The sequence below is a fragment of the Mesocricetus auratus genome, unplaced genomic scaffold, assembly GCF_017639785.1.
Source record: "Mesocricetus auratus isolate SY011 unplaced genomic scaffold, BCM_Maur_2.0 Super-Scaffold_100007, whole genome shotgun sequence".
Taxonomy (NCBI): Eukaryota; Metazoa; Chordata; class Mammalia; order Rodentia; family Cricetidae; genus Mesocricetus; species Mesocricetus auratus.
Window position 1 is genome coordinate 14,332,236 of NW_024429191.1, and position 23,899 is coordinate 14,356,134.

Genomic DNA, 23,899 nt, shown 5'->3' on the forward strand with positions numbered 1-23,899 from the left:
GGTTTGGACGGTGACTAGACTGTATGGTGGGGCCTTTGTAAAAGAAGCCAGGCAGTCAGCTCCTAGTCACTGGTGTCAGAGCACAGATGACTGAAGAGATCCCAATAGAACCGTGGATCATCCTGTCACCCTGATTCTCTGATATTAGCTCTAGAATGGAAAAGCGAATGACTTACAACCAGTCTGTTGATGTCTTTCAGTACAGCAGTGCTAATGAACCAAGAAAATATAACAATTTGGATTCAAGACCATGCCTGACTCCAAAGTTGCTCTTTGTACTCCAAAGGACACAAGATGCAAACTTGGTTCCTCCAGGCAGTAAAGATCAGGATCGGCTTATGTTCACAGTCTTCTGCCCACATCCAGCAGAGGAGGAAGGCTTTCTTTAGTCTGCAGCCTGCAGATCTGTGGCACTCAGGAGAGTTGTTACTCTTGGTGCTAATGGCTTTCCCTGTGTTTTTTCCTGTGGCCTTGACTTCTCCCCCTCATCTGACCCAAGACCCTGTAATATTTCTCCATCTCTGTTTCTTCCCTGTTAAGATTTCCTTAGTGTCCTTCTGTGTGACACTCAGGTTGTGGTGTAGACAGGCACTGGGGAGATGCTGACCCCACCTGAGCTGTGATGGACCTCTCTGCATGCACGACAATGCACAGCCACATGGACGGGAGGTGAAAACTGCTGCCAGATGTCTAATAGTGATACCAACCATGAGAAAACTCAGATGCGTACACGGCAGGTCCCATGCTCTGGACACCTTATCTCATCCCTGACATGCTAGTTGTCACTTCTGCCAAACCCACACAGAAGTCAGAAAGCCTGTGGAGTTAGAGAGCCGAGAAATAGACAAAGACCAGACCTCAAAAAGTGACTTCGGGTACAGGTCCTGGTTACTGCTGCTATCTAGTTGTCATTTGTTCAACTCTCATGGGATGTAGGCACTTGAGGCAACTATTACCACAAGGTGAGAGTTTGTGTGGGGATCACATTCTCCCACCGTGGGTGGTCAGTAAACACACAGACATCCAGGTAAAAGGAATCTGTTTAGTTACTGTCATATTCTCAGTTGCAGGAATTGCCATTTAGGTTATTGGGGGGGGGGCTGAAATGACTTTGTAGTACTCATCTAGGAGTCAGTAGGAGAGATGGACCATGTATCTTTGTTTCTTCCAGCTTGGCCTCACATCTCCTTGGTATCATCTACAGCTGAAGTGTCCGAGGAAAGAAAAGTGGCCACCTTGAGCTTTACCAGACCACTGTTCTATGCTAGGCATTGTGTGTGTGTGTGCACGTGTGTGCATGCGTGCATGCATGTGTGTGCATGCGTGCGTGCATGTGTGTGTGTGTGTGTGTGTGTGATATGCTGTCTCATTCCATCTCAGTAGCTCCAGGGCATGAACATCCCTGACCTCACTGTATAAAGGAAGAAGGAGTTCAAAATGGGGAGTGGCTTGCCCAGGGAAGCCTGCCAGACCTGGCAGATTTGAACACAGTCGTCTGTCACCATATCTGTGCTTTCTTCCCTGGACATTGCTTCCTTTCATGATTGCATCAGCACTACCCTACCCTTAAGAGTCTACTGTTTTGGGGAGTTTGGGAAACTAGGTTGACAGAAGCATTCAGGAAAGACCCTATAGCCCTAAGAAGACTGGAGAAAGTGAGGGTTATAATGAAGACTTTGGAGTCTCAGGGCTTCAGAGGGACAAATAAAACCTGGTTTGTTCTATTCTTCATTGTGTCATGGCATTGCAGCCCACAGTGCCCTCCTGCTATATAAGGGCCATTTCCAGCTACTTTTAATTTGGAACAAACTAGCCGCTCCCCCGTGGTCCTGAAGTTAATAGGATGTCTGTGCAGCACTGCCAGGCTAAGCATCCCTGAACAAATTATTCTTGCTTGGTCTTAGGGTTCTTCAGGAGGGTGGCCAGGAAACTTAGAAGAGACAGCTCCTAAGTCATTTCAGCTGCCCCCAGTCACCTCAATGGCAAGTTCTGTAACTGAGAATTAGTCAGTAACTGAACAGATTCCTATTTCTTGGATGTTTGTGTGTTTCCTGGGCACCCACAGTGGGAAAATATGATCTCCACACAAGTGGTGGGAGTTTGTCTTTCATCTGACTGTGGAGACCCAAGGGAGCACCTGGCCATATCTGAAATGCATCAGTAGAGTGACAGGCCTGCCATAGAGGAGCAAGGATAGGAGACATGAGCGTTAGAATGAAAGCTGCTGGATATGGTCAGAGCCAAAGCAAGTACGGATATCTGTGTGGTTGTTCTGACCTGGGGCCTGGCAGGAAGTAAGATCCAGGACCCCACTGGTTGAGCTTTCTGCCTATGGCAGGGCACCAACACTGAGGGGCACCTGGGACACAGGGAGTGGGGCTGTCTAACATGGCTGTAGCGCTAGCTTGTCCTGCACTGCTGGGACAATGAGCTAACAGGAACGTGGTGGTAGCAACTCTCTTCCCCCAGTGAGTATCCTAAGGCAGAGGCAGTGTCTTTTCTTTGATAGAGGTCACTATCATGTCTCACAGATCCCAAGTGTGAAGGTCATTGAGTTCCCAGATGAGTTCTAGCTGCCAGCTCAATGCCAGATGACCAACTGCCCCCAAATCATGCCTGTTTCTCAACAGGCAAGGGTACTTTCATAGTTTCTCCATAAAAAGAGAAAGTTGTGGGGGAGACCCATCACTGGTGTTAGCCCACCTAACACCTGGCACCTGCCCTCTTCTCCAAGGTAACTAGGATGCTGAAGAGCATGGGTGTGGCTCTCTTATGTCCTTTGCCTGCCAGCAGCCCCTTTTCTTATAAAGCTTTTTTTTTAAATCTCAGGTCATGTCTCCTTCTGGAATTGGTCACAACTGCTGAATGACAGGTGGCTGCCCTGAAGAGATCCAACTGCTACGACAGTTCTCAACAAACTCCCCAGTACAATGACAGGAAACCAGGGCGGGGGACTCTCTGTTGGACAAGGTAGGGAGTAGCATGGGTGGGGGCATCTTCTACCTCTCCATAAGCAAAGAAGAGTATGCCTGCCCTCGGCCCCACAGGACCTGGTGTCTAATGTCAGCTCTGCCACCTCCTAAGTGGGCCATGTGGCCTAGCTAGTCGGTCTCCTTACCTTGGAAACCAGGGATGGCCATTCCCACTTCCAGGGTTGGGACTAGCACTAGGCACAACAACAAAAAGAGGACTCGTCCTTAGCTTCCTGTAGCTGCAAGGAGGCCATCTGCCCTACTGCCTGCCTGCCCTTACTTCATGGTCCTCGGTAAATTAACAAAAAGATCCACGCTCAGTTGGCTTTACTATTGTCAGATCAAAAGCAAAGGCTTCCTGCTCTCAGGGACCTCGTACCATTCACTCCCAGCTGGTAGACCACAAAGCTGGGATGAAAGCCCAGCTGGCCTAAGGCAGAACCCAGCCCAGGTCCAAGGTCAAGCTCGTGAGGACCTGGAATAGCAGTGGGGAGGAGCCATGGGGGAACAGCGTGTCTTCAGGGGGTCTGTAGTAAAATTTCTCCTGGCTTAGACAGGAACATCCTGGACTAAGTGGGGAGAAGAGTTGAAACCAGGGCTTTGTCCTTGACAGACCTCAGTTCCCACAGACTCCTCTCGTCCCGTTACCTCATGGGTGGCCTGGACCGTGCTACATGCTCTTCTGGATTAGGTTCCCCCTTCCTGCTTCCTGTGGCTTTGTTGTTTGTGCCTCAGGCGCCAAATCAGTTCCTGTGCACAAAGGGAGCTGCTTTGAGCTGCCCTAGTAAGAGTGTTGCCTACACCCCCCTACACACACCACTAAATACAATAAAATTTTAAAAACAAGGATTTTTTTCTTTGCTCAGGGAAGGCCCTAGGGAGAGCAAGCTGGACAGAGATTAAACATCATACGGTGCTTAGGCGGCAGGCTGATGCCATCACAGACTATTCCAAGCAGACTGCAGTCAGTCTGTGCTGGACACCAGGAATGTGGGGATTGAGAGAGGGGGTGTCCCTGCCCTGAGCACCCACAGCCCCGAGGGCACAGACCATTGATAACAGCCACATTCACCCTCATTGACTGAGTGCAGCAGCAGAGGGTACTGATTCCATTTTATTGGTAAAGAAACTGGGGCCAGAAGTGAGAGGTCTAGCTCAAAGCTCCCATGTCTGTGTGGAAAGTCCTGGGATGCCCCAGTCTGGTGCCTCCCATTGCATTTGTGGTTTGTGATTTTCTTTTTACTTACTTACTTTTGAGACAGGGCCTTCTTAGGTTGCCTGGGTTGATCTCCAATCCTTATGGTCAAGCCATCTCAATGCCTCAGCTTCCCAAATAGTCAGGTTCATTGGGCACACAGCACATGCCCAGTTGGGGGAACTTGTTGGCTTTTTTTTTTTAAGCAAAAGCAAATCATGGGGGAGAGATCTAAAATAAATCCAAATAGAGCTGAAGTGGGGACAGTGAGTGACAAATGTCTGCTTGCCCAGCTCCTCTCCGAGAACATGTGAGACCATATGAAAATCCAGGCAAAGCTCTGAAGGCTTTGTGTGGCCAAGGCTCCTGCCCCTGCACAGAGTTCAGCTGGAGTTACCCTTGAGATGTGGGACCGGTAATGCACAGGGATACTCAGAAAGTGCCTATATGAGGCATACCCCCTGGACCACAGGCTGGTTGCACAGTACACTGTGTTCACTTAATTCTGCTGATGAGCCAGACTCTGTGGTCTCCCTGGCTACCGTGGGAATGGAGAGTGTGTGGTTTGCCCTCCTACAGTGTAAAGCTAGTGGGGAAGGCAGCCTTTTGAACACTACTAGGAGGGACACAGACCTCAAATTGTGGTCAGGGCTTTGAAGGCAAACTCATAACCAGTGAGATATATATGCAAGGAGACCTGAGCAGTTGTTTCTACAGCAGGTAGGAAATCTGGGCCTCTTGGTACCTTAGAACAGTCTCAAAATTGGGTGTTGGCATGAAGGGAAGGTGACTAAGGGCCAGGAGCTGGATGGGGCAGGGCTTGGTCTTTCCTCGTTACTCAGGCATTTCTAATGACATAGACAAGGGGGACATTTGGTAGACCAGAAGAAGAGCATGATAGATGCACTGGTTTCCCAATTCAGGAAAGGACAGAGATTGCTTCTACTTCGGAGGTTTGGATTGTTACAAATCTAGAATTCAGTGCAAGGAATAACAGACATCTGAAACCAGAATGGAAACCAGAAAGCATTATGCAATCATAATGTATCCATACAGGATGGAGTCTAAATGGTACACTTTGTCTACACATTGGAAAACCTTTCTTCTGGACTCAGTGAAGACCTTTCTCAGCTACCCAGCTCCAGGTCTGGCCCAGCTCCTGTTGTCATCTCTTATTTAACAAATATTTAACCAACACCTGGGTCCGGCAGTACTACTCTCCCTGCACATGTCTGGCTCAGAGCCAGGGCTGTGTAAACATTTGGTCCTTTCTGCAGAGCTGAGGCCAAGGGTAGAGGTAAAAGTCAGACACAGTCCTCCCCCTGCCTGCTGTGTGCTGCCTTCCTGAGACCTAGCTATTGGGAACTTGCTATTGAAGCAGCTCAGAGGAAGGCCAGGCAGCCACTTGGTCCCCAGTGTAGGTCCCAACCAAGTCTCTTCTATGTCAGATGGATCTTAGTCTGGGATTCTGACCAGGTGCTTGTGTGCGTGTGTGTGAGCGTGTGTGCATGTGTGCACGTGTGTTGTGTGTCCTGCCTCTGCACAGCTGTCCTTTCTTCAGTGATCACCATTCTAGACCCACCAACTCTGCCGACATTAACCTCCCTCTGGTGCCCAGCCCTGCTTCCTCTCCACTTCTGTTTAGAAGCTACGTTTTAGAGAAGCCCCCGAGTCTGCCCGGGGATCTGTCCTCTGTGTTTTCTGTTAAAGCACCCTCCCTCCCCCATTTCTGTTCATCTCAGCACTCAGTGTGATGTCTCAGTGAGATCCATGCAGGATCTGCATCCCACCAGACTCAGCTTTCCTTGCAGGGGAATTTGCATCCATGAAATAATGTGTAGTATCTGAGTGTGGCACATGGGAGGTAGGTGCTCAATACATAAATATTGAGAAAATATCTTCATAATGACTCAATAAAATATTAGTCTTTCCTCTCTCCAGAAGAAGTCTGTCTCTCGCTTACACACACACACACACACACACACACACGTCCTTTTGACACACTCTTTCCTTTGCTGACTCACTTTCTCATGCTTATCTCTTCTGTGGCATAGTGTCAATCGGTGGTATATAGACCCTCTTGCAATTAGCTAAAGAGTTTCTGCCCTTGGACCCAGAGAGGGCTGGGGCTGGGTCCTCCACCATCCATGCACACCCATCTCAGCCTCTGACCCATTTCTTTAGATCTGAATGCAGCCATGCATTCCACGAAGGAATTCCACATGTGGATTTCCTGGACCCTTGCAACATCACTCAGCAGGAGGTAATGAATTCATTTTACAGATGAAAAGAAAAAGCCACAGAGAGGAGAGGCTGTGGCTTTCCCAGGTGGCAACATCAGAGCTGAGACCCAGGCTTCCTCTATCTGGGCTGGAACTGTTTCTGGGGCATATCGGGCAGTGGAGGTGGGGTAGGATGGTACCTCACCAGTCAGTCCCTCAGTCCCAGAGGTTCTAGAACACCCTCACTTGTCCTAGGACAAATGGAGAACTCTGTTCAGTCTCTTCCGCCTGCTTTCTGCTCCTGGAAGTGAAGTCACTGACCGTCACCGCGGCTGTGCCCGGATCATGTCCTGTTTTCTGCCCTAGGCTTCCTAACCCCCAACGCTAGATGCTCAGTCCCCCAGGGTATCCTGGAAGGACAATGTCCTAGTTCAGGAAGGGGCCACGAAAAGGATGGGAGTCATTAAAGATCCAGGGGAGATGGGAAGAGGCTCTCATAATCCTCACCACAACAGCCACACAACTGACACGGGCCAACCCTACGCAGCAGGGTACCTGGGCAATGTCATGAGAGACGGCCACCCACAGCTTTTGCTTCCTCGAATTCTAGGGCTTGTGGGCTTTCCACATGAAAATTGAATCTGCAGCTTCTAGTGTCTCCCCCCTACCAAAACACTCATTTTTCCAGAGAGAGGGCATGAATATTTAAAGACATTTTCCCAGCCATTGGAACCATACCACACTGCTGTTCTCTCTTTAAATTTATGCCCAGAAAGTTTGCCTGGGTGGGAACTCCATGCCCCACCCTCCCGAGCACAGGATATCGAATGGAGTCCCTGAGAAGTTAGCCTCCCTTTTGTCAGGAGGGTTACCAAAGCTGCTGGCTGGGTTTGGGGCTGGAGACGTGTGTGTATTCCTGATCCCTCTCCATGGCCACACACAGAGTTAATCAGCAAACCTCCTCACACTTCAGTACTTGGAGAAGCAAGGAAATTAGGCATGGGGTGGGGGAACAGTCATTGGAGACAGCAGATCAGTGGACAGAGTCCAGGAGCATAGGACCCCCGAATCCCAACACAGCAGCCCCGGCACTGACTGCATAACTGATCAGGATTCTGAGTTTGCCACTGCAGAACTACTCCAGCCCGAGGGCCACCTCCTGCTGACCCCCTTCAGCATCTCTGCTGTGCACAATTACTCGCAGCCCACTGCATCAAATCTCTCTCTTATCAACAAAACACAACACTTCCAGGATAAGTTTTTAAAACTCCAGTCACGCCAAGCTGCTTCCCAGACTCTGAGAAGGGTTCCGTTTCTCTGCCCATCTATAACCAATCAGCCACACATCGTCAACTCCATTTCTAAAGTTCCAGGCAATTACAGCCTTCTGAACTTCCTGGCGGGGTGCCTACCTGCCCAGAGCCAGATCAGTTTGTTAGCAGCCTCTGGTCCCAGGCGCCTATTCCCCAGCTTCTTCAGAGACTCAAGCAAGACTCCTACACACCAGGAGTGACACTCTCAGCACACTGAGGCAAAGTGACCAGTCAGGAGGTCACATCAAGGCAGGACACAATGGTGGAAGCCAGTCTCCCTACCTTTGCTGAGGGTCCCGGTGATGAGTTTGAAGATGGTCTGGGCGAATTTCACGAACCCGAGTCTGCATCTTTTGGAGCAGCCACTCATAATGGCAAAGGTGAAGCAGGTTCTTCGCTCAGCAGCCAGAAGGGACGGCACCCACCTCGTGTGCCTCTGGACCTTGGAGCCTGCCTAGGTGAACCCTGCGAGATGGATGCACCCCAGAAACCAGTCTCTGAGATCAGCACAGCTGCCTCTGCAGCGAGTCCAGCTCTGCATCCAGAGAGCCTGCAGGGCAAGCCCTCCCTCCCTCCCTCTCCACCCCCCCCCTTCTGTCCACTCAAGTCCTCACCACAGGAGCACCTCGGGATGCCAGGGCTGGGACGGCACTGCCAGGGTACCTAGGGCTCAGAGAAGACTGAGATGCGAGTGAAATTGAGCAGAGCAGGGAGGGAGGAGCTGGAGCCCTCCCAGGCTTTGCTGACAGTCTTGCCTACATGGCAGCGGTAATGTAGCAATTAATACTCCAGTCAGAAGGGAGGGACTGCTACACAGAAAACACGGCCCCACAGCTCCTGCGCTCCGCAGGCTCACTCGCTAGCTCACTCACTCTTCCACGCTGTCCTTCCCAGTTAACCTAACAGATCAATTCTTGGAGCCTTGATCTGGATCTAGGAGAATGCCCCACAGAGCAGGAAGCTGCAGCTGCCCCAGGCACTCAGTGGAAAGTTCGCAGAAAGCCTGGGACCAGCCTGGTTTGTACCACAGAGAGGCCAAGCTGAGTGGAGAGCCGGGAGTTGACACACTCCCCGCCCCTCACCAGATGATTGTTACACCTTGGGTGGAAAGATCTAACATGAACACCGGGTGCTATGTGCCTCCCTGACTCAGAATGGCCAGTGGCTCCATCTCCTGGTTTCAGGGACCCCATCTTAAAAGGAACTGCTGGATTCTAGCCTCTTTGCCTACAGAGCAAGCATGAGTACCGGCTGCCTTACAGGTAAGAGAGAGAGGCATGAGTAACCTCAGAAAGACGTAAAGTGGCAACAGAAGTTTAAGTAAGTTGACCACAATGCAGTTCTATGAACAGAAACTGCAGGCCTTATGTAAAGTAGCCACTGCTTAACAAACATTTGGCTGATATTTTGTATGAGAAGACTGTGGGAGAGAAGGGACCTCAAGGGACATCTCATTGTTCCACAGTGGCTCCACTTCACTTTCTTGGTGACTCAGAAGGTCACTGCGGTGGACCTTGGCCATGAGCATCATCTACAGATGCTTCTCGCCTATGCGTGCCCAGCAATGATGAAGTCCAGCTTCTCTGAACCTGGCCATTTCCTGGGAAATTCTCCTTTCCACTGGCTCCTTTCTCTGTGGCCTTCTCCTGCAGGGAGATCCAGAGCAATAGGTAGGATAAGAGTTTAAGAATGGATACCAGAGCTGACAGAATGCCAGATAAACCAGAACCTAGGTCTGTGTTATCTGTTCTTGTTTCTCTCTCTCTCCTGGGAGTGACAGGGAAGGGAATCTTAAAGAAGCAGACCTTATCCCCTAGGGTGGTCACCAACAAACTTCAGCCCCAAGGAGAGGCCTGGGAGGCCGTCTGCAAGCTTTTCTCTAAGCCCCCAGTCTCCTCTGCTTTACTAGCGGTCTAGCCACCATTTACACATCAGCGCTGGCAGAGAATAATATCCCGTTGTGCTTGATGTCTCAGCCTCCGAGACAGCTACGTTATCCACCCTTTACTTTTAGGCGTTAAAAGCCCCTGTTACCGCAACATAGTTGCAACACATCTGGGAATGTAAATGGTACTTAATCTTTTGTTCCCTGATTCCCTTGTCCAATATTTACTGTGTTCCTGGCATGCAGAAAAGATCTGGTGGGAGTGAGCATTCAGAAGCTAAAGCCAGTATCTGATGTCAGCAGCAAATGCACTCCTGCTGAAGAAGATTTGGTCTTGCAAGTGCTGTTCAGCATCCTGTTTCTTCTACCTTTTACTCTATCTGGGTCACCCAGTCTGTGGGACAGTGCCGCCCATACACACAGTAAGCCTTTCCCTTCATTTGGCCTATCCACATTCCAATCATTTCTGGAAGCACCCTACATCCCCACTCTGATGTGTGCTTTGCAGTTATCTATGTGTCTCTCAGTACAGACAGGCCAACAACCGAGATTCACGACCACGCTTGGTCCTTGCTGCTTGGGCTCTGACGTATAAGTAAAATGAGCATGCTCACCAGAGTGTCTGTATGGCACATGGACAAGGATACTGTGTCGACTGCAAGGCTGCTGCCATTGCTTCCATTGGCCAGCCTGCTTCTGCTACTGCTTCTGTTCCACCCCTGTCCCCAGAGCATCTCCATAACATCTACACCACTGGACAAGAATGTGGCTCACTACAAGAATCTTTTCAGTATTTTTAAACATACACTGCTTGCCCCGACCTGTGGGAATGCTGTGGGAGGCTCCAAAGCATGTCTAAGATGAAATCTCTGTCCACATAGAAACCCATTACAAGAATCACTGTTTATGTCAAGTCAGGGTAAGAGAATTACAGAAAAGGGAAAGAAACTTGGAGATAGTGAGGGTTTGGTGAGTGGGAAGAGTTAATAGACATGAAAACAAGGTCATTATGGGGAGAGGTGGAAGAAAATAGAGGTACGGGTGGAGCCTCAGGACCTCTGGCAGTCACAGGCTCAGATTTTTATCGTCCCCAGCAGCAACTCAAACTCCAGCGTTTGAATTCTTCTCTGTCCTCTACAAGGCATCATGTGTTTGAACTCTGTCTTAGATAAATGTGCTAGGCCCAGAAAAGGTCAGCCATGTCCAAAGTCCCACACAGCGGTGTCCCACAAGCAAGCTGTGTGTTCACTGTGAAGACCGTTAGTAGAGAAGGAGGCATTGGGTCATTGTGGGAGAACACAGGACAAAAAGCATGCTTAAGGACCATGCTATTCCGCAAGAAACGGGAGACAAAGAGGGAAAGAACACTTGCTGGGCAAACTGAGCTTGGATTCCAGCATGCAAGTAAAATGCTGGGCATGGTCATATGTGCACCTGTGACCCCCAAGCTGGTGGACAGAGACAGGAGAATCACTGGGGCTTGCTGATTACCACCTATCTCCAGGTCCAGTGAGAGATCCTATCTCAGGGAAATAAGGTGGAGAGTGATAAAACAGGACACTTAACCTCCTCCTCTGGATGTCATCTGCATGTGAGCACACACACACACACACACACACACACACACACACACACACACACACGTGGATATATATATATATATATATATATATATATATATATATATATATATCCACTACCACTACAAATAGAAAAAAAGGATGAATGGATAGATGGAGGAAAGAAAGAAAGAGAAAGAAGGGAGGGAGAGAGGGCAGGAGGGAGGGAGAAGAGGGAGGGAGGGAAGGAGGGAGGGAGGGAAGGAGGGAGGAAGGGAAGACAGAAACAGGAGCAGAGCACTCAGGTAGCATAAGGGAAACTGTCTCGCCAGCAGGCTTGTAATTAGCCTCTGCACCACAGATGAGCATTACCAGGGGAACACAGGAAGTCAGATTTACTCTCCACCTGACTCCACTCATGGGAATCTTCACACACCAGCTCCAGGAGGAAGTGGGACAGGCAGATGGGGACTCTAGGTGGTCTCTGGTGCTGGTGAGTGCACCAACTCCTCTGAGTGCAAGGATAAGAGAGTGGACAAGCCTTCCACATGAAAAGAGCAGGGAAGCTGTCCTCCAGAGGGTAGCACTGGTACCACCATGCCCTGAAGTCCTTCTCTGAACACATGCCCCGAGTATTCATTTCCCATAACACATATCCTTATCAGAACTATGTGAGGCAGCCATTACTCTACCACTCATTCTGTGTTAGATGTGGAAAGGAATGTGATGGGGTGGGGGAGAAGGGAGAGAGAGAAAGTCTCACTGGGTATTCCTGGCTGGCTTAGAATTCCCGTATAGACCAGGCTGGCCTTGACTATAGAGATCCACCTACCCCTGTCTCCCAGCCTCCTGTGTGCTGGTATTAAAGACATGCACATTTATTTCAGGTCTTATTAGTGTTCCAAATTAAAGTTAATAGCACCTTTAAAGAGCTATGTTTGCCTTGATACCAGAAGTGAGCATTTGCCCATCATAGCTGTAAACTCAAGGAGAAAGCATGTTCCCTGAAAAAAATAACACTCTCTGTGTGGTCACAGTTGCAGGGTGGGGAGAGGAGGCAGGGTGGAGGTACAGCTGCTGTCCAGCCAGGAAGCAGAACACAGGATCTGCCTAACAGAACACTTTATGTAGGGACTTGGGATGCCAGTGCTGTGAGATTCGGGAAACCAATGGGATGTGACACAGGGGTGACAATATAGGAACCAGCTTCTACCTCTGGAGATGGACCAGGAGACAGGATACAAAGCAAAGGAAACAGAATCCCCGGATCTAGAAGCTTGGCAGAAGGACCCTAGAAGACAGAGACACAGTCCTTCCGGGAGGATGCTGCTGGATGGTTTTAAGGGCTCTGGCCAGGAATGATGAGGACATGGCCGTTCCTTTTTGGAGTTCAAAATCATAATAATGATTCAACTCCTAGAAGCAGGAATCCATGTTCCTGCTGAGGGCATGTTGGCAGAAGAGGACAGCCTGCAAGAAGCATGTTCCTCCTTCCAGCCAGCACTTCTCACGCTGTGTTGGAGGCTGGCATGGGGCTGCTGGAAAAGTGGATATGTGGTTCTCAGTTGTAGAGTTTGAAGGGATGGAGGTGTCAGGACCACAAACAAACGAAAAAGTGGGTAATTCTGGAGTGAAAACCAGTGGGACAGGGACCTCCTGGAACTTGCTGGCCAGCTCCTGAGAGAGCAATGGTGCAGAAGGAAAGGGTAGATTCTGTGGTAGTCTCCATCATCAGACAAAAAGCAGCAGGATTTTTTCCCTCTGGCCCAATGTGGTTCTAGGTATTGGACTTGGGGGATCTGACTCTAGTCATATTAAACTCATGACGCATTTGGATACCATTATTTATTCTATGCGTTTATAGATAGATAAATAAGGGAAGGATTAGGTGGGGCTCAGTGAATACTTCATGGAGTACAAAAAAAAGATGGAATCATGTGGCTAGAAATTGAGCAGGGAAACTGGGGGGGGGGGGGGAGAAAGTCTCCATGAGTTCTAGAAGCGAAAAATGGTAGAAGCATTTGGAGGATGAGATTTGGGGAGAGAGTGGGCTGTAGGTTTTAAATGTCTTAGGGGACTGCACCATCTCTGGTGGATGGAAATGGGAGTAGGGGCTCAGGAGAGTAGGTGAGGATTGTAATTCTCATAAATAAATCATTCTCATTGCTGCTAAAGAAGAAAATAAATGTAGCATCCCAGTAGGCTCCAAATATTAGCATTTAAATATGGGCTTACCTAGGTGAATTTTTAAAAAAAAAACACACACACACACAATTTCCTGAGATTTAAATCTGATTTTATTTTTGCCTCTAAGCTTCAGAGAAATCAGTTCTGCTTGAGTGTGGGCCTCAGAGAGGGATTTTGTTTGCTCCAGGGTGGACCAGCAAACTCTAACGAGTGTTTGCAGCTTCTCCGTGTTATAATTGTGAGCAAATGATGCCTGAGAAGCCAAGGGCAATTCATCAGCAATGTTCACAGAATTTTTAGGGCTCATTGCATTGAGAGCAAGGCACCTCGTCTTGGGATCTGCATGCACTCTGCTCTTGGCTGTCAGCAAGGCTGTACCCCACTAGGCCCCCGAATGATGGATGCTGCTGCAAGAGCTGCCAGGCAGAGATGGAAAAAGATGAGTGGTCCCTGAAGCCCCCCTTTCTCTTCCTGTTGCCCCTAGATGCTCAGTGTCTCTAAGTTACACACTGCTATGAATGGCATGTCCTCGTGTCCTGTCCAAGCCCATCTTTTCTCATCCACATTTGCATGCAGTGCTAAGAATGAGCCCACTATACCAGTTCCCTGTGCAACCATGGATGGGAAAACCCTGGTTTAAAAAGAATACCAAAAGGTACCAATTTGAGTGCTGGCTGATCCTGGCTGTAATCCATACCCAGCCTAATATGGTGTACTAATTTCTCTCTTCTTTCTATAGCTACTGGAAGCACAGCAGGCCCCATAAATACAGAGCCAAAATTCCTGGATAAAGGAATCCTATAAAACCAATGTGTCATGTGTTCCAGGCACCTAGAAACCTGCTCTTCCCGAAGGACCCTGCTGTTTTCTCCCATATTCTGTATTTTAATCATTCGCAGCAGCCTGTCAGTGTTTCCAGGATACAATCCTGGTAGCCTCCAGTAACCTCCTCCTTTTCCTGTCTAACTCAGCCAGCCCACATCAGTTCTTGATACACCTACACCTTAGGATCCCCTGGACCTGCCCATTTCTCGCTACCTTTATGCATATGCACGAACATCTCAAAGGGAAACCCACATTCCACTCACAGGATTTAACAGTGACACCCAAAATGTGGTGTGTGTGTCCTAGAACCTGTGAAAGTAGAGACTTACTGGAAAGAGGGTGTTTGCAAGTGAACCTAAATGAAGCCATTTGGAAAGAGATCATCTTTGAGTATCCAGGTAATTCCTAAACCCAGTGACATGTGTTCTTAGGATTGACAGGAGAAGGTGCAAAGAGGAAGGGAGGGAGCCCTGGGAGAGATGGAAGTGATGCAGCCTGAGTCCATGAACTTCAGGACCACCATCAGGAGAGATTTTCCTGTATCCTGTGGAGATAAGGACACCTGGTTTTGGAAATCTGTCTTTCAGGATTGTGAGAGAGAGGGAAAAAAGCAACCTTGTCATTTGAAGTCACTCAGTGTGAAAGGATTCATTACAGCAGCCACGAGAAACTAATGCAGCCCATCTAAAACAAGATTCATTTCAGGGATTAAGAAAAAAAATATGAGTTCTGGGAGCCACACTCATGGTGACCTGCACAAGCAGGCATCCCAGTCACAGGGGATGAGCTGGGTAAAGCGTTGTCTCCTGGGTGTACTCAGACTGTCTGTCCTGGGCTCTGAGATCAATGATGCCTTCAGCCACTCTACGGTGGGGGCTGACAGCCTCTGTGGGCTGATTCCCCCATGTCAGCAACAAGCTGACGGCAGAAGAGTTGCCGAGCTGGCATCTGGATGGATGAATGGCACTTGCAATCACACAACTCATTTAGCTCCCTTCCCTAAACAATGCTTCTCTGTTCCCCTGACCAGCAGGATCAGCCAACTCATGGAACCATGGAATAATGGAGGTGTATCTGCACCTCACTGGTGTCCAGCGCTGTGGTCTGGTGTGACTTGTTTTCTAACAGCACACATTGGAACTGAGTACCCATTGTGAATTGAAGTGAGGAATCATAATCTGAATTTGGTGTTTAAAGGTATGATTTGAGAGGGAAACCAGAGTGGATCCCCCGCTATTGGATCTCAGTAGCTTTGGAAAGGAAAAGAGAAGCAATTCAGGACACATGCACACCCTCCTGTCTCACACCATGTGATCCTCTGCAACACCTCGAAATGTCACCAGCAAAACGGCCATCATCAGATGTGGCCCCTTAACAGATGCTTGGTCTCCAGAATAAGTCTCTGTGTTCTTCAAAGTTTACCCAGTCTGTGCTGGTGTGACTTTATACTTCCCACAAAGCCTCAGCCAAGCCTCACAGGTCCTATTTTACAGATGAGGAAATCGAGTTCTGACGATAGACATGACATGCAATGCCACATGGCTGGGCCACAACCACCAGCCTTCCTGCCTCTTTCTGCAGAGGCAAGCTCACACCATTCACCAGCTAAAGGTCATTTAAGTATAATTTTTCAGATGGTGTCTTTGGTTTGGAGTAGTAATATCCAAAGGAAGCTGACTTTCCCCCCTGAGGAACATGATCTCTGGGTTTTTCCTTTGATAGACCCCACACATCTAGAGGGATGGGTGTACGGCTTAGAGAAATGGGTAAGGAGAGTGGAGACTCCATAGGGAGCAAAGAAGAAGCCAGGGGAGCACAGTCAGAGCAAAGTCCCTGCCAGTCAACCCATGATAGGACAGGCAGCAAAGGCTCCAAACCTGTGGCAGACCTTTGCAGGGTGGGTTTAGACAGCAGACTCTGGAAAGTCTCCATCAGAAGATAGCCCATAGTGGCCTTCCAGGAAGACCTGTCTGCCCTCTGACACATAGTGCCTTTCCCCTACCAAGTGGGGTGAAATTACATCTCTACATATTTACTCTTTTCACTTCTGACCTTTCCATCCCCAAATACAGACATCCCATCAAAATGATGCACTGACTTTTGTTTCCAATAGTATATCCTGATCCCCAGTTTCCTCGATTGTGACCAAGGATGAGGATACATCCTACCTCAAGGGGGCATAGAGATCCGTAAGAGTGGATAGGAAGAAGATGGCCTTGGTACAATCTGCAGCAGGATCTCCATATACCAGGAGTTGTAAAGGGAGGCTTTTCCTTGTTAGCCGCTTTCGTTTATCACCCGCCAGTCGCCTGGGCTCTGCCGAGTTGTAGTCCCCAAATAACACACAAGACGCTGTATTAATTATGAAGCTGTTGGCCTTGCTTGTTTCTTACTGGCTAGCTCTGACTTAAGTATTTACCCCATAATTGTTAATCTAAGTATTTCTCTTACCGGAGCAAAGTTTCCGGGCTTCTTATCCCTATGGCAGCTGCATCTTGACTTCCTGTGTTTCTCCTACCCAGAGTCCTCCTGGACTCCTAGTCCCATCTATCTTGCTTTCCTATTGGCCAACAGTGCTTTATTGACATATACACAGGACTTCCTCAACAAGGAGTGTGAGGGATCAGCTTTGAAATCTGAGGGCTCCAGTCACAGGGGAAACCCAGTGCTCCCAACCCTCAGAAGCTACTCCCTCATATCACAGGACTTTTTTCTCTTCTCGGGTGTTCTCGGGCCTACCTTGACCTCCCTTCCTGCAAGTCTCTGCACAGCCTCCAGCTCCTAGGCAATACCCGCTAAGGATCAGTCCTCCTAACAGATCTTCCAGGACTGGGGAGGAACTTCCCCTCAGGAGTCTGACCATCAGGAGGATCTCTGTTGGGGACCACATCCATGGGTTCTCGAGTCCTTCTATAAAATGACATGGTGTCCACATAGAACCTCTGTCTGCTCTGAGTGTCATAGCTACCACCCTGCAAGTTTTTGGTTAAAGAACAATGTTAAGAAAAACAGCTATACACTTTCAGTAGAGATGTGTCTAAATGTTTTATTAGTCCCCCCCTCATTTATTTGTTGAGTGGTGAAACATGTTCAGGTCAGAGAACAATGTTCAGAAGTTGGGCCTCTCCTTCCACTATGTGGGCTGGGGATCAAACTCAGGTCTCCAGGCTTGTTAAGTGCCTTTACCCACTGAGCCATCTCACAAATCCTAATTTGTTGCTACCGTGTGGTTACTTGAATCCTCAATGTAGGACCTCATTGGAACCTGCTGAGAGGGAGGGTGAGTAGATTTGGTAAAGCTGGCATAATCCACCCCGTGTTCACAGGTCCCTCTCAGCATTCTCAGCCTGAGTTCCGGTTGTCCCCACAGCCTAGTACTAAACAAGTTCATAGGGATGTGTTCGACATGTTGATCTTCTGCGGGGGGTGGGGGGGTGGGGTTTGCTCAGTTAGAGCAACACCAAGCATGAATCATAAAGGTCTCGGAGCCCATGAGAACTGAATCAGCTTGCCACTTACTGTGCTGTGGTTTGATGTGTCTCCCCAAAATTCACGTTTTGGAAACTCAAGCCCCCAATTCACTGCTAATAATGTTTGGGGTTGGGGCCAATGGGAGGTAATTAGAATTGAATGAGGTCAAGAGAGGGCTCTGTGAGGACATAAGTGGCTTTATAAGAAAAAAGAAAGAGGGGCCTGAGTTGGCACAGCTCTCACCATAGGGTGCCCTCTGCCATGGCAGAGTATAGCATGAGGCCCTCACTGCATTCCAGAGAGATGCTGGTCCTGTGTTCCTGGATTCCCAGCCTCCAGAACCATGATCTAAATAAACTTCTCTTCTTTAGAGATGACCAGGGCTCAAACATTTTGATACAGAAACAGAAAACAGCCGAAGACCATTCGTTATTACATTAGTTATTACATTCGCATAGCTCAGTCACTCCACTTCTTTAAACGTGTAAGTTCTTATCTTAAACGTGAAAGCAGAAGAGGCGCTATCTGGGAGGGGGGCAACCATCAGGAGGAAGGAATGGGGGACAGGGAAGGGCAGTGGTAAATAACAAAGTTTAGCGGTAGGCACCTCTGATGCTATTACAATGAAACCCACCTCTTTACAAGCTAACAAATGTAATTATAAACAAGAGCAGGCCTGACCAACTCTTCTGGTTTCCTATTGACTGCATGAGGGGTTTCTAGGGACATGGGACTTCTAGGACTGACACGAAAACAGTCCTGAGTCATACACAGTGTGGCGGCAGGGTAGATGGCGCCCTGAACAGAGGAACTGCGAGTAACTGCCTTGCTTCTATCTGCGTGCAGATTTCTGGTCATTTGAGTTTTATATTTTGCTGCATACCCTGTCACAAATGGCCCTACATTTTCTGTGGTGCCATAGATTGCTAAGGAACAATGGCGGTAGGTGCCCAGCCCTCTTTGCTGTTGTAGGTACTCAGAGGGCCATTTGTGCAGGCTGACCAGGCCACTTACCAGGGGAGGTTGGGGGACAATGGTTATGTGAACAAGGTCCAGGCATAGGCAGCCCCAGGTCATCATAAGAATGTTGCTGTAGAAACCTTTCAGATACCCCTAATGAAGGGAACCTGGAGAGGTGTTAGCTTATTTTTTAGGTGTCTAGGAATCTTTTAGATATTAATTTCATTTCGATAATTGCATCACTACTTAGAGGGCCTCAGAGTCCTGGCAACTGATGAGCATCTGGAGACCGTGGGCGTGTACATGGGTCCCATGGAGTAGGATGCTACCCAGGCACTGTTTCCCAGACTCTGGTTGATTGCCCACTACAGATTTGAGAAACCCGCCCCTTGTCACGGTGCCCAGTGCCTCAGATGGTGAAACTAACTAAACGATTAGTGGAATTCAAGCCTAGTGCCAAGCTGGTGTGTTCGAGGAAGGGCCAGATTGGGAGGGGAGTGTGACAGTTTCTTGCTCATGGTGATTTTGTGTCAGTTTTTTCCTTCCAGCTGAAGCCTCATTGATCACAGAGGACATGTCCTGAGTCCTTACAGACACGCGTCCTGCTTGCAGAGTCTTCTACTCCTATATCAACTAAGGCAGAGCTTGTCATCCAGGAGAACCTTGTTTCCATTGTCATCAGTAGGCTTGTCTACCAGGTGAGAAATAAATCCAACACACAGGGATTTGATTTCTCAAGGCAAATTGTTATGCAAGCGTTAAAAGACAGTTCCTGAGGGTGGTAGACAGCTCACTTTCTAAACCTTCCATCCCTGTGAGTTCAGGCAACTCTCCTAAGCCTCAGTTTCCCCATATGCAAAATGCAGGTGGTAATAGATACTAATGGCCACATCATTTGCTTATTTACATTTAATGAAAAATGAGTGCTCAAATCACCTCAGCTTTTACTGTTATTTTCATATAATTGATCATGGAGACTTATAGACAAAAGAAGACCTTTGGGTACACAGCTGACCCCTCCAGAGTGTACAAATCCTCCAAGGCCTTATGAGTATCAAATACCTGTGACTCTGCCTTCCTTACATATAAACTATCTCCTGACAAGAGCCCAAGATCTGGGTGTTATTGAACTCAGAGCTCCAGAGTTGGCCAAGGGACTGGACACTATTGTATCTGGAGGATTGTCCAGGTCTCTCTCACCTTTTGGGTTCAGCATGGATAGACAGAGATGTAGCTACCTCCAAAGTGTCACTATAGGCCTTCACATACACACCTTTATTGAGATTTTCCTTGACTTAGACTCTGTATTCTTCATCTAGGAAGCTAATGCCTTTTTTCTTCTTTTTTTAAAATTTATGTTAGAAACAAGCTTGCTTCACATGTCAATCCCAGCTCCCTCTCCTTTCCCTTCTCCCCATTCTGCCCCCACCAGACCCCTCCAGTCCCCCACCCAATCTCCACCCAGATTCCCAAGGAGGGTGAGGCCCTCCATGGAGGGTCTCCAGAGTCTGTCATTTCATCCAGGGCAGGGCTTAGGCCTTCCCCCAAGAGTCCAGGCTGAGAGAGCATCCCTCATTTTGGGATGGGCAACCAATGTCCATTTGCATGCCAGGGATAAATACTACCCAAGGCCCCATAGATTACCTAGGCCACATTCAGCAGGTCTGGATCAGTCCTATGCTTTCTACACAACCATCAATCTGGGTCCAAGAGCAACCCTTGTTCAGGCCAACTGTTTCTGTGGGTTAAACTGGCCCTGTCTTAATCCCTTTGCTCATCACTCCTCCCTCTCTGTCACTGGATTCCAGGAGTTCAGTTCAGTGTTTAGCTGTGGGTGTCTGCCACTGCTTCCATCAGTCACTGGATGAAGGTTCTGTTTCCCAGACTCTCTGGCAGTGGGATTGCATGCTGGCACTCCCCTGATTCAAGTCTAAAATCTATATATGAGTGGGAACATACCATGTTTGTCTTTTTGTGACTGGGTTACCTCACTCAGGATGGTTTCTTGCAGTGCCATCCATTCGCCTGCAAATTTCAAGATTCCATTGCTTTTTTTCTGCTGAATAGTACTCCATTGTATAAATGTACCACATTTTCTCTATCCAGTCTTCAGTTGAGGGACATCTAGGTTGCCTCCAGGTTCTGGCAATTACAAATAATGCTGCTATGAACATAGTGGAACAGATGTCCTTGTTGTATGAATGTGCATCTTATGGTTATATGCCTAAGAGTGGAATTGCTGCCTTTTGGAAAACACTATGATTAAGAAATAGGAGAAGCCTTGTAAGTCCTCTCCCAGGCTGCTGCAGAGTCATCTGACTTTATCAGCTGTCAGTTTTCACCTCTTTATGTGTATTACATGTATGAACAGGAGAACCAACAATAGACTTTTTAAAGATGTATTTATGTTATGTGCATGAGGGCTCTGCCTTCATGTATGTAAGTATACCACATACATACAGTGCCTGCAGAGGCCAGAAGAGGGTGTTAGATCACCTGGAACTGGAGTTAACAAATGATTGTGAGCCACCGTGTGGGTTCAGGGACCCAGCCTGGGTCTTCCACAAGAGTGGCAAGAGCTCCTAACTGCTAAACTGTCTCTCCTGGCCCTAGAAGTAGACCTCTTTAAAAGGCAGAAGGGAGAGAGAAGGCTGTGCCTGAACTGTTCTTTGGAAAGGGGTTGGGTTGGTTGAGGTGTGGGTCCTGAACGTCCTCTTCATAAACAGTGAGTGTCAGAAGACATAGCAGAGGTGGCCTCCCCTGTTCTGGAATCTCAGGGAAAAAATTCATGTAAAAGAGTGGAAGAGAAGAGAGAGGAGATGGAAGCTGCCCTCGGGCTACCGGAAACAGCTGGAGAGCTTTGAAGAACAGTCTGTCTAATACTAGACTTAAATTGTCTGCATGACTCCCATCCCCTTAAGCCTCCTGTGAAGTAGGCCACACACAAAGGACTTGTCAGGTTTTTCCATTTTAAAAGTGGAAACTAAGGAATGTAACTGGTACAGAATAGACTAGTACAGATAGAAAGCTAGTAAACTGCAAAGTCAGTGAAAGCAGATGCTCAGAGATCTAGTTGACCAGACAGACCTTAAACCCTACCTACCCATGCACCATGTCCCCAATACACGGACACCCCAACACACACACACACACACACACACACACACACACACACACACACACACTGGCATGATTGGGAGAGAAGGCACCCATACATGGTGGGGTTGCATTCTCACAAAATTAATTTGGTTCTAAGCAACACAGAATCTTAGCTGACTTCTGAAATATGAAAATAACAAAAACACTAACGTCAGCTTGAACACTGTACTTTCCAAAAGTACTTCCCTATATTTGTCTGTTTAACCACAGAATTCTGAGTCTCAACTTTCAGGCAAGGAGAGTGCAGACTTAGGAGGTCACAAGACTGCCTCAAAGTGACACCAGGGTCCATGCCCACGACAGTTGGATGGCTGTTGACTCAGCAGAGAGGCATCTGTTTGCAAGAGTTTCCTAATCATTAGGGTATTAAGTGGTTCCAAAAATACAATGAGATGCCTTCTAGAAGGTGAAGCTGAGCCTAAACGGAGTTGAGGACCCAACTCTGTCTTGCCTCTGGATAGGGTAAAGGGCAAGTAGAGCAAAGGTTAGCCCATCAGTCCAGCAAAAGTGTGTTTGACCTGCCAGAGGAAGGTTGGTGAGGAGGGTTGAGTCCCCTGGGGAAGTCTGAGAAGAACCACATATAGCCAGACCCCAGATGTATACAGATGGAGTTTAGAACCATGGTCCTCAGAAGAGTGAGCATTCTAAGACAGGTTGCCTTCTGCCCTTGGAGACCACAGAGTAGCCATTTTGTACCAGAACCCTGCAAATCACCTCCCTGAGTGAAGAGGTAGCCTTTGGGCATTTTCTGAAATGCCACCACTTCATCACTAGAGGGAGCCCATGTTCCCACTCTTTCCTGCTCCCAATCTCTCAACAGAATTTAGGGAATCAAGCAGCAGATGCTGTGATAGACAACACATCTGTAAAATGATTGCCGTTTCTAGCTTATGTTGTGAGACCCCCTCGTTACCCAGTCTGAGCAATAATCCCAGGATGAATTTACCACCCGATTCCTGGATTCAAACTCTTCTCACCACCAGATGCAGGGGCTGGGAGCCCCAGAGGCAGTGGACAGAGATGAAAGAAGCAGAAGTCACTCTACTGGGCCAGGCCCCTGTTGGAAAGATCTGCCTCTCTGCAAAGGGGAAGGGAAAGTTATGATAAAGCAGGATTTTTTGGGCTTGTCAGGTTTTCCTGGCCAGTCAACTCTCTGACATATTTCTTGGGCTGAACTATGTACCCAACAATGACTATAAGCCCGCCACCCACCAAGGAGGCACAAAACAGGGTGGTTAGGTCTACTGGCTCTGGATTCAGACAATTTTGCTTCCAACCCTTCCCAAACTACACAGAACTGCCACGGGTCCAGGAACCATATCTACCTTCTGTGCCACAAAACCCCCAATGCCTAGAATAGAGCCTGGCACTAGAGGCCATTAAATATTTTATGAAAAAGCCAAGAACTCTAATCTCCAGTGTTTTTTTTTTTAACCTTGGACTAGTTACTTTGTGTCTTGCTCTGCTTTATTTGAAAGGGAACAAAGGACACTAGGCAGACAGAGTGATGAAGGACAAAGGAAAGCCAAGCTAAGGTCCCTGTTCTGCGTCAACAACCAGGTAGGCTTCAGTGGTGTCCACTGGATCTAAACAGTCATTGGTGTGTGTGTCTGAGGTCTAAGGTGACTCTTTTAGGGATGTGAGCTTCTTCTCTGTGTCTCCCTTCTCATCTCACTCAGCTTCCACTTCGGGGGGGAAAAAAAGGAGAAAATTGCCAAGTAATTGCTCCTTGACAACCCCCGCTGGTCCACAGCAGTTTATTTTTGCTAGAATTAGAATGGGGGACCGGGAGATCTGTGAGCAGTGCAGACCCTTCACGTCTTGAAGGCACCCCACATGAGAATGCCACCGGCGTTTGATTTGGTTAAGGGTATCCCCAAAGTCTCAAGTCACGTGTGTGACCACTGAGGTAGAGAGAGCAGCCCTGGGCCATCTGCGATGGTCAGGAGTGGCTGGAACATGGCTACACAGTGACCATGTGCCACGGTCAAGCTGTGTGCTCTCTCACTGTGCTCCCATTCCAGCTCTGCTTACAGGGAGACACTGGTTTATTCCTATTCTGCAGACGAAGAAACTCAGACTCAAGAGAGATAGTACCTTGTCCATAGCCACATGGTGACTGGGTGGCAGGGCAGGGACCCGAGGCCCCAT

General features: G+C 48.4%; 1 protein-coding gene across 2 annotated transcripts in view; it reads right to left on the reverse strand.

Annotated features, from left to right (window-relative positions):
- The window catches only part of Kcnip1 (potassium voltage-gated channel interacting protein 1), a 364,140-nt gene extending 355,553 nt beyond the window's left edge, over positions 1 to 8,587 (reverse strand). Inside the window, exons 1-2 of one of the 2 annotated variants that reach the window (XM_040748435.1) lie at positions 8,317 to 8,587; positions 7,985 to 8,167 (exon numbers count right to left, since the gene is read on the reverse strand). In XM_040748435.1, coding sequence (XP_040604369.1) covers positions 7,985 to 8,072 — 88 coding nt within the window. In that variant the 5' untranslated portion in view covers positions 8,073 to 8,167; positions 8,317 to 8,587. Of the gene's footprint in view, positions 1 to 7,984; positions 8,248 to 8,316 lie in introns of those variants that run through there. The other variant, XM_040748436.1, reaches the window with a different exon arrangement.
- Positions 8,588 to 23,899: the final 15,312 nt, after the last annotated feature.